The following is an 11000-nucleotide window of genomic DNA, read 5'->3' on the forward strand; positions in this document are numbered from 1 at the left end:
CGGTTGCATTTTGGTTTAAATGTCTCTGGAACTGAAATGCAGGAAGAAGAAGAAGGAGCAGGAAGATGTCTCCATATTGTTCTGTGTGCTTTCTTTATTTGCTGTAATTTACCAAATTTGATTCACTTCATTTCCTTTTTCTGTTGTAGTAAAACACTAAATCATATCTCAGATGCAAGTTTGATTCCTTGATTATTTAAAAGCTGTAAAACCCTTCACTCAATGAAAGCATTATTAACACTGACAGACATTTCTGCTGTAATAACTTCATTTAAAGTCATAGTAACTGAACATGGACAGAGCTCGTTAATGAACATCAAGATGTAAACATGCTGGAGTTAGCATTAATGCTAATTTACATCAGTAGTCTCTAGACAGGTAACAATAGAGAGAACATTACAAGTAGCATATGACATAATATATTGATGTCAGTAATTACACAACTAGAAGACAACATTATGTAACATGAACATCATTTAAAATATAAAGATATAACACAACATTTTATATCACAAATAGTTTTCTGACACTAAGAAGAGACTCTAGGAGTCTGATTTAGTTTTTATAACTATGACTTTATGCTCTGATGATTCATTTAAAGAGGGTCCTCCAGACTGGGTTAGACTGTTAGTCCAAGTGCTTGTTTCTCTGATAAAGTCGACATCTGTACAGCTGAATATAGGTTTCTTTTCTTATTAATACATTTAAAACAAAGACAGATAATCAGAAGAACTGCTGCTGTCAGTGCTGCCAGTCCAGCATAGAGGATCCTGATGTTTTTCAGACTCTGTGGTTCTGGTCTTACTGTTGGTCTCTGAGGTTTTGACTCATCAGCAACTGCTGTAAAGAACAGAAATATAATGTGGCTGATTGACAGGAAGGAAATCTGTTTTAGTGAAAATGACTATATAATCTGCATCTTTCATTTTTTAAGTACAAACTCTAGTTCTCCTGAATCAACTTACCAGTGACATTGAGCCAACATCTACCAGAGTTACTCCCATAACTTGTGGTCACATCACACTTGTACATTCCCAAGTCTTCAGTCCTGAGTCTGGACACATGAAGTCTGAGTCGTCCTTCTCTGAGGACGTCTTTGTCCCACTGGACTCGTCCTGCAAACTGTTCATCCTGAGACTCTGGGACCTCAACTCCTTCATGGAGATGAAACAGGACTGGGGGACTGAGATCAGTTAACAGTTCACAGAAGATATTCAGAGAGTTGGAGGAACTGTGGGGGTTGGTTGTGAAGGTCCACTCCAGTGTGATGTCGTGGTTCTCCTCTGCCTGATAGGAGGTCTGGGTCACATTCACTACAAATGTTCCTGTTGAGGAGACACAGAGGGAAAGTGAGGAGCAGACACACTGACAACTTTAAACTCCATCTCCACATGTTTCTGTGGACACTTTAGTGATTCTTTGTTTAGTGTTAGTGGATAATAAAGTGAAGCTGTAAACTAACCAGAGACACAGGAGGTCAGGATGATGAGCAGCAGGATGCTGCAGATCATCTTCTCCCTGTGAGAGGAGACAGAGGTGAAGAGTCACAAACACATGAGCTCAGAGTTCACTTATTACAGGACAGAGAGAGGACATATACAGTCTGTTTATACTTCTTCATCTGTTACTTTTAAAACATGACTAGCCAGAGGACTGAAAGCCAGCTACAGTAATGTATGTCTGTCACAAGATGTCGTCATTTGTCGCTGTTTGTCAGAAGAATGAGGAAGATACTACTAACAGCTTTATTCATCAACCTACGCCACTTATCACCGGGGCCATGCATTAGTCCGACATGTTTAAAAAAGGAAAATGTAACTGAAAAAGAATCGCCAACTATCTGAGTCAAGTAGTAACACAAAGTGTGCTGCCCTACCCCTGCGTGTACGCGGTGTTAAACCATTTCACATGGTACAACACAATTTGCAGATCTCACTTAGACTTTTCACCAAAACTCTAAACACATTCTGCACTCTTACGCACATGTCATCCATACTGGTAAACACAAGTGGCAACAATCAAATACAAATAGAGAACACATGTCATTGATCGAACCCAACCACTCAAAATTGATTTCACTTGTTTCAAATGATGTGGCACAACCAATATAAGCCAGTTCAGAGAGCAAACAGGTTGTTAAATGTGGGAAGGAGAAAGTCTGAGAACGGATAGAAGAAACAAGGACGAGGATGAGTGCGTATGCGAGGTGTCAGGGCTGGATACGGCACACAAGAGGCTTTTTTCCCCCATTGCCTCAGGAGGGACAATATTGCTTGTGATCTCGACGAAGTGCTCTGGCCTGACCCAGCCCAAAGACAAGAAGAAGCACATTGATCACATGTTTACTCCTTTGATTTTTGTCCCGAGTCTTGTATGGGCCTGAACATTGCACTTTCCAACAGTACGGACTGCTGAATAGATTTTAACTGGTTGCAGGTTCATATCAACAAAGAACAAGAATTACAGTATCACAGAGACAAAGGACACGTTTGTGAGATGCAGGGTACTGTAAAAATAGTGGTACAAGGAGAAGGAAGAACAAAAAAAAATTGCAAAGAGCAAAGCAGAGTAGTAATTTCTGATCAATTGTGAGCTACTATGATCGAACATGTTTTCGTTCATCTAAAGACAACGACGGAAAAATATGAAATTTGTTTTGAGATTAAAAATGTACTTCTCCCTGAGAACTGTATGTTTTGAACAATGTGTTTTCTATTTTTTGGTGCATTGTTTACTGACTGCTTGAGAGTGTACATCACTACGATCACCTTGTTTATGATTTGAGAGCAGCGTTTGATTTTGAACTCAGGTAAAACTGCTCTGAGGCGAAAGTTTCATTTTGCGAGAGGAGTCAGAGGTTTTGTAAATAGTGCTTGAAGACGAGGTTTTGTGTTCAATGGTTTCAGAATTCAAAAATTGGGTTTTAGCAATTGAGAAAAACTGTAATAATTGGTTTTCGACATCTGATGTGAGGCTCCGCCAAGTGAGGAGGTGTGTTAGCATCAACGTTAGCGCTACGCTACGTGACGCAGGTTAAATTTAGCTAGCTCTGGGCTGTCACTGACATTGACAGGTCTGAACCATCGCCACTTTATTTCAAAGATGTGTCGTGTGTATGTTACGAGGTTTGGTGACATTTACAGAGCGGCAAACTTTGACAGTATGACAAAGCCAGAGTAGACAGTAACATCATGGCGGCACAGTAACATCTCTCTTGATGCTTGGCTAAACAAAGTCAGAACACCTTAACTCAACTTCAGCGTGCCAGAACAAAGGCACTGCTGTGGTTTCTCGTATGGTTTTGGAAGTTACGGTTGTCATAGCCCTTTATTTTCTCGTTAAAACAATCAAATTGACTCACAATATTTATTCACATGATAAAGGAGATCTCAAATACCCCAAAAATGACTAACTCATTTTTGACCAAACATGATGTTACGGCGTTTTGCCTTTGTAGGGCAGTGTGGTATTCCTTATAAACAATAGCCTATACAACAGACAATATACAGTCAGGTCCATAAATATTGGGACATCGACACAATTCTAATCTTTTTTGGCTCTATACACCACCACAATGGAGTTGAAATGAAACGAACAAGATGTGCTTTAACTGCAGACTTTCAGCTTTAATTTGAGGGTATTTACATCCAAATCAGGTGAACGGTGTAGGAATTACAACAGTTTGTATATGTGCCTCCCACTTTTTAAGGGACCAAAAGTAATGGGACAGATTAACAATCATAAATCAAACTTTCACTTTTTTAATACTTGGTTGCAAATCCTTTGCATTCAATTACAGCCTGAAGTCTGGGAGGCATAGACATCACCAGACGCTGGGTTTCATCCCTGGTGATGCTCTGCCAGGCCTCTACTGCAACTGTCTTCAGTTCCTGCTTGTTCTTGGGGCATTTTCCCTTCAGTTTTGTCTTCAGCAAGTGAAATGCATGCTCAATCGGATTCAGGTCAGGTGATTGAATTGGCCATTGCATAACATTCCACTTCTTTCCCTTAAAAAACTCTTTGGTTGCTTTTCGCAGTATGCTTCGGGTCATTGTCCATCTGCACTGTGAAGCGCCGTCAATGAGTTCTGAAGCATTTGGCTGAATATGAGCAGATAATATTGCCCGAAACACTTCAGAATTCATCCTGCTGCTTTTGTCAGCAGTCACATCATCAATAAATACAAGAGAACCAGTTCCATTGGCAGCCATACATGCCCACCCCATGACACTACCACCACCATACTTCACTGATGAGGTGGTATGCTTTGGATCATGAGCAGTTCCTTTCCTTCTCCATACTCTTCTCTTCCCATCACTCTGGTACAAGTTGATCTTTGTCTCATCTGTCCATAGGATGTTGTTCCAGAAATGTGAAGGCTTTTTTTAGATGTTGTTTGGCAAACTCTAATCTGGCCTTCCTGTTTTTGAGGCTCACCAATGGTTTACATCTTGTAGTGAACCCTCTGTATTCACTCTGGTGAAGTCTTCTCTTGATTGTTGACTTTGACACACATACACCTACCTCCTGGAGAGTGTTCTTGATCTGGCCAACTGTTGTGAAGGGTGTTTTCTTCACCAGGAAAGTATTCTTCGGTCATCCACCACAGTTGTTTTCCGTGGTCTTCCGGGTCTTTTTGGTGTTGCTGAGCTCACCGGTGCGTTCTTTCTTTTTAAGAATGTTCCAAACAGTTGATTTGGCCACACCTAATGTTTTTGCTATCTCTTTGATGGGTTTGTTTAGATTTTTCAGCCTAATGATGGCTTGCTTCACTGATAGTGACAGCTCTTTGGCTCTCATATTGAGAGTTGACAGCAACAGATTCCAAATGCAAATAGCACACTTGAAATGAACTCTGGACCTTTATCTGCTCCTTGTAAATGGGATAATGAGGGAATAACACACACCTGGCCATGGAACAGCTGAGCAGCCAGTTGTCCCATTACTTTTTGGTCCCTTAGAAAGTGGGAGGCACATATACAAACTGTTGTAATTCCTACATCGTTCACCTGATTTGGATGTAAATACCCTCAAATTAAAGCTGAAAGTCTGCAGTTAAAGCACATCTTGTTCGTTTCATTTCAACTCCATTGTGGTGGTGTATAGAGCCAAAAAGATTATAATTGTGTCGATGTCCCAATATTTATGGACCTGACTGTAGAAACAGTAAACACTCAAACAACCTCATGTTGTCATATTGAAACGACTCTTTACTAAATGTTTAAAGTGTCATAGAGCAGCTTTTTATGTGGATCAGGTTCCAGGATGATCTGTCTTCAATGAATCAAATGTGTGTTAAACTGTTGTTGTTGAACTGTCTCTTTACTGAGAGAACCGACCACATTATTATCTGTTAACTTCTGGTCTAATCCACCAACCCTCACACACTAAATCTGTACAACAGGATTCACATCATGACAACACCAACATCAACACATTCACACATTACCTTGTGTGTCTTCAGTCAGTTAAGAACCAAACCAGGAGACCTGAGGACAGAGGTCCAGTTTGTGTTTGATTTCTTCTGTGCATGAAGGCAGCCAGTAAAGAGTCAACGAGAAAATCCAGACACCAACCACACCGTGCAGCTTGTCTATGAAGTGTAAAGCGGCAAAAAAAAGGGCAAATATATAGGCAGGCCAAAGAGACCGTCTCCTGACATAGCCTGGGTTAGAAGCACACAGAGTTGCTGGTCCGGTCTGCCCAGCCTGCACAACGCCCAGCGTGGACGACGCCCAGCGTGGACGACGCCCAGCGAGGACAACGCCCAGCCTAGCTAGTCTTAGACTGCTCATTCCAAATCAAATTACCATATTTTCAGAACAAATCTGAGTCAGAAGAATTGCATGGATTATTCTTAGTGTGCTCATTCCCCGTCAACTGAAGACAGCTACCGTTTCCAGCGTCACTCCACTGACCACAGTGCATGATGGGAAACTCTGGACTCTCCACTAATCTAATGAAGTTTAATAGAAACTTCATGTTTTAATGTACAGACCAGTAGACTACCTCCATCTTAAACCTCCCCACAGTCTATTTTACCTACAAATCAGAAGTCTTTGTCGCTCCTTGTTTCTGTCTCTAACTGGGAGGACATTTGGACTGGTGATTGTATTTCTCTCAGTTTGAGAAGGACAGGGTCATTACCTGAAACTTCTGGGATAACTAATTGGATAAATATGAGGGTAAACTAATAAGCTCATGATTCATGGTTCATAATGCACGTCAATAAATAATTCATATTGTTTCACTTTAAAGTGAAACCAGGTCCCTGTTAGCATGAGCCACACCTTATTCCTCCTTTCACACTTAATTTTGGCACCGTGTGGTATCTTTGTTGTTGATTATCTCTCTGATTAAAAGTTTTTGTGATCCAATTTATTTTTCTTTTATTAAAAACAAACAAACAAAAAACCCTTCACCCTCCCCGGACCGTTAGTACACACTTCATAGCATTCAGCTAGTGTTAAAGGCTCTGAACACCCACACAGTTGTTTATAGTTATTGTGGCTTATTGGACCTTTTCCAGGACTTTGTGGGTGTGGTTACACTGAGTGATTGACATCTTCTTGAGTCCACTGTTAGTGTTGTGTAGTATTAGTGTTAGGGCGGGACAAATGACACCTTTATCATCCTTACTGGTATAAAGAATTTGTGACCTAATAAGTTCCCATCAAAGCTCCGGCCCACCTTCAACCTGAACAGAGTCTAATCAGCCAGAATAACAGAAAACACCTGTGTGGGTGTTCAGAGGCTTTAACGCCATATCACACACACACACACACACGTTAGATGCCACACACACAAAAAAAAAAAAAAACTCACACAAAATTAGGCCCTTAATCTGCTCTGTATGTATGTATGTATGTATTTTAGCCACGGAACTCTCTATACTCAAAATGTCCATTAATGACAAATACCATTGTGGTATACCAAGTGAGTGTGGATGCTTCCACCGCGTTGCCCCCAATTTCTTTGCAGCTGTTATACCAGCCGAGATAATACGACGGAAAGCGATGGGAAAGAAGAATCCTGTGTCATCATTCAGTAAAAGAAATGCAGGGGAAGAAGGTACATTCTTTCCAACAACGGTTGATAGTGCTGAGGACACAGAGCGCCAGAATCTATTGACTGCTGTACATTCCCACATCATATGAAAGTATGTGTGCCAGGAGTACCCTGGGGCAGAATGAACAGTTGGGGGAGTGACTTCATGAGAATTTGGCAAGCTTTTGTGGGGTGAAGTGAGTCCTCGTGACAAAATTATTATGGACCATTTGATGATCGAGGTTTCATTCTCCCAGAGAGAGAGAGAGAGAGAGATAGGCTAAACGTAACGCCTCCAGCATGAGTTTAAGTCCTCCTTCAGGAGGACAGGAACTTCAGAGAGTTAGGACAGCACTGCACAATAACACATGGTGGTTAAACTGTACTGCCTTAGAGTTTCCTTAACAAGGTGGACGTCTCTCCATCAGAGCTGCTGTAGTGGGCCAACATGGGGCTGCTGCTATCATTTGTTGTTCCTGCAGGCAGAGACAGACGGCCTCATTATATACCCACTGGGTATGTTGCATGTCAGAGATAGAACACTTCACTGGTAGCCTGTTACATAATGAGCTACTGGGATTTACAATCATAATAATAACTCAGGTTTACAATAAACAACTTGACTAAACTCACATTCAGAAGGCTGCAGAGCAAAGGCCTGACACGACATGGACCAACCAGGACCAGGTCTGGTATATGTGCTGACAGGGTGATTGGGAAATGAGACACAGGTGATCAGGATGAGGAGAGTCTGAGGACACTTGGTGGACAGGTGGAGAAGAAAAATAACTCTTCATAGACCTGCAGAGGGGAGTGGGGAGTGGGGGTGTGTCTGAGAAGAGGGACAGAGAGGCAGATACTTACTCTAACTATGAAGCAGGGGTGTGTATGTTTCATACTGAGAACAGTAAGTATGTCAAAAAGAAAAGAAAAACAGTAATATGTATGTATATATGAGAATGTGTTGAAACTTGAGTGGGACCATCATGTCTCTTCATGTCCTGCAGCGGTCCCAGTTGTGTCTCCTGCAGTTCAAAGTTCAGACTGAGCTGCAGCCTGCAGGACGAGACAAACACTTTCAATCTAGAAAGGTACAACTTTGTTTTAACGGGACGTTTTACAGTAACGTGTTGAGATCCAGTTATACTTCAGATGTATAAACCTGCAGGACTCAACCCCAGAACACTTAAACTCTCCCTTTTTAAGTGTTTATATTGTTCTCTCTCAGTCAATTATCTTCAGCTCAATATCACAGATCACACATTTGCCTCAAGAGACACTCTCTCTCTATATGTGACACTAGATTGAATTAAGGAAAAACTCCCCCAAAAACTTTAACAACAGAGGAGGATCCCTCTCTCTGGACCAATAGATATGCAATAGATGTGTGTACAGAATAACCAACAAAATCAAATGACAGTATAGACAAATGACTTCTTAATCAAGTCTGGATGATACATAGATGTGAATTAAGAGTGTCTTCTATCTCCTTTATTATCTAACATGATGAAAACTGCAGCTATGAGTTCTGACCTTCTGTCCAAATGTATATAGAGCTTTAAATATGATTTTTAATATGATCCTGTAATTGACCCTCAGTGTGTTTAAAGCTGTCTGTTATTTCCTGTCATCGTCTCACTGAATGGGTTTTAAAGCGTTAAAGAAAAGCTGTGGAGCAGGTTTACGTAACGTAAAGTGCAATCATGGATTAATGGTGTTAATCACTTGACTTGTTCAGTCAGAATCAGGTTCATTAAAATACTTACTGTGACAGCACAACAATACAGCTGCACATCCACCACAAGAGGGGCGGGGCTCTACTGGTGTAGATAACTAAGGCTTTGTTGGAATTCAATTTCAAATGTGAATGGGAAGTTTGTGCATACATTGCTTGTGTTTTTGTGTGTGTAAGAATGCCTAAACCTTTTAAGATCAGCATTAAATAATGACTGACTATTTCACAGAGCACTGGTTGGTGTTACCTTGTGTCCAGATGGTTACTGACACTGACTGAATATGGCCCAGCCTCACCTCGGGTATTTCCCCCAGCCGTCACTGTAATGTAAACCCAGCCAGTGTCTTAGTGAGCGCTGATATCAGAACATGAACCAGATGGGTTTGGTTTCTATAAAAACTAAACGACCAAGTAATGTAATCGGTGTATGTCCGACCACGGAAACACTGACAGACACAGCAAGCCAGTTTGTAGGAGTGATGGAGGTCTAAAAACACGCAGCTTTACACTTAATAAATGTAGCAAATATTCACTAAGAAGATCACACTTACCTGAAAACGGTTTTACTTCTGAAAACGGCTCAGTAGTAGCATATTTGTCTTTGCTGTTAGAATATTTGCTAAAAGTTGGCCTTGTTTGTTTTTAGTATGGGAAGTGAGAGAAGCAGAAACTTCTAAAAAAAAACATTTTAATGAAGTCCCAGTATTACCAGTAAAAACCCTGAAAGGTCCCAGCAGGGGCGTAGCACAAAATTCCGGGCCCTGTAGAAAGGCATTTTCTATGGGCCCCTCCCCGCATCCAGAGCTATTCATTCTAGCATCTTTTTGGGCCTTCCTCACATGAGGGCCCTGGATTCTCTGGATTGGCTTGCTCAGCTTGTTAATAGCCAGTGTATGTTCATTTTAGCTTCCAGTTTGTAGATGTTAGTTAAATGGTACCAGGGCATGGAATTAACACCCGACCACCGGCCAAATGCGGGCGAATTTTGCAATTGGCGGGTAACACTGTCAGTCGACCTGCCACATTGGCAGGTAGCCAATGAGAATTGAGTGATTCAGACGCGTAACTATCGGTAAGCAGGGTACGCGGTTGCTTACGGGCCTGGTCCAGTCAGGGGCCCGCATCACTGGAAGACATTGATTGACAGCTGGGGCCCCCTATCGCATTTTCATTACTCACACAATCCCAGCAGTCCCACGTGCAGCCAATGACCAAGCGGGAGTAAGAACGGGTCAAATTCATTTCCCCGTTTCTGTTATGCTGTCTGCATAATTTGGTCTAATCATAACTGGCCTGGCAACCCAAAGGACATGGTTTTGTTTCCAGATCTGTGTGGTGACTTATGATGCGGGGGGTTTCTGTGGGTCCACCCCCACGAAAATGTTGAGCATTAACCACTTCATTTCCTGCATTCTGGTGAATTTCTATTCACCTATTCTACCTTTTTCTACATCAATTCAAGCTGAAAATATCTTTATGTAAAGGGAAACATAGATTACAATCCAAATATAAAAACATAACGGAATATATTGCAGTAAAGCTCTCAGGCATTCTGTATTGCTTTCATCTATTTCTTCTCCTGTAGATCAACTTTCTAATTATATCTGAGTCAGCACACATCTAGTCTAGGCAGGACTTACTCCTCCCTCCTCTTTTGCATCTTTTTTTGGGGGAAGTAACCTCCTTAACCTCCTAACACTGTTCGGTCAAAAATGACCGATTTACACATTCCCTGTACCATAAATATGGCATTTTTCATCAGATTGCCTCAAGACCTTATGATATCCTTCAAAAAAGGCATCTGAACACACAATTCATTGTGACTACTTTCTTAGAATTTTTTTGTGATTTATTCAACTTGGTCACACTTTTTTGTTTACGGTCAAAAATGAAAATGAATGGGAAAGAGTATACTTTTCATCTAGGAGATGAAAGACATCTCCATACACACACTCCTACAACTTGCCTGTGCTTGTGTGCCCATTCTACACTTGAATCATACTTTCCACAAGAGAGCTTAGAGTAAATTATGGGAGCCCAGTGTTTTCTTGAACTAATGTACTTCTCCCCCAATGTGAACCACACCTGCCAAAAAAAAACAATCAACACACCCACACACACACAAACAGACACACACATACACCCACACTCTCTCTCTCTCTCTCTCACACACACACACACACACACACACACACACACACACACACACACACACACA

General features: G+C 41.3%; 1 protein-coding gene across 1 annotated transcript; it reads right to left on the reverse strand.

The window, feature by feature from the left end:
- Positions 1-73: 73 nt before the first annotated feature.
- LOC144514880 (uncharacterized) lies at positions 74-9123 on the reverse strand. Its single transcript, XM_078245661.1, has 4 exons — positions 9030-9123; positions 1463-1518; positions 966-1325; positions 74-840 (listed from the first exon to the last, which is right to left on the reverse strand). Exons 2-4 carry the CDS (start codon positions 1509-1511, stop codon positions 620-622), a joined length of 630 nt encoding a protein of 209 aa, XP_078101787.1. The 5' UTR covers positions 1512-1518; positions 9030-9123; the 3' UTR covers positions 74-619.
- Positions 9124-11000: the final 1877 nt, after the last annotated feature.

The sequence above is a fragment of the Sander vitreus genome, unplaced genomic scaffold, assembly GCF_031162955.1.
Source record: "Sander vitreus isolate 19-12246 unplaced genomic scaffold, sanVit1 ctg730_0, whole genome shotgun sequence".
Taxonomy (NCBI): Eukaryota; Metazoa; Chordata; class Actinopteri; order Perciformes; family Percidae; genus Sander; species Sander vitreus.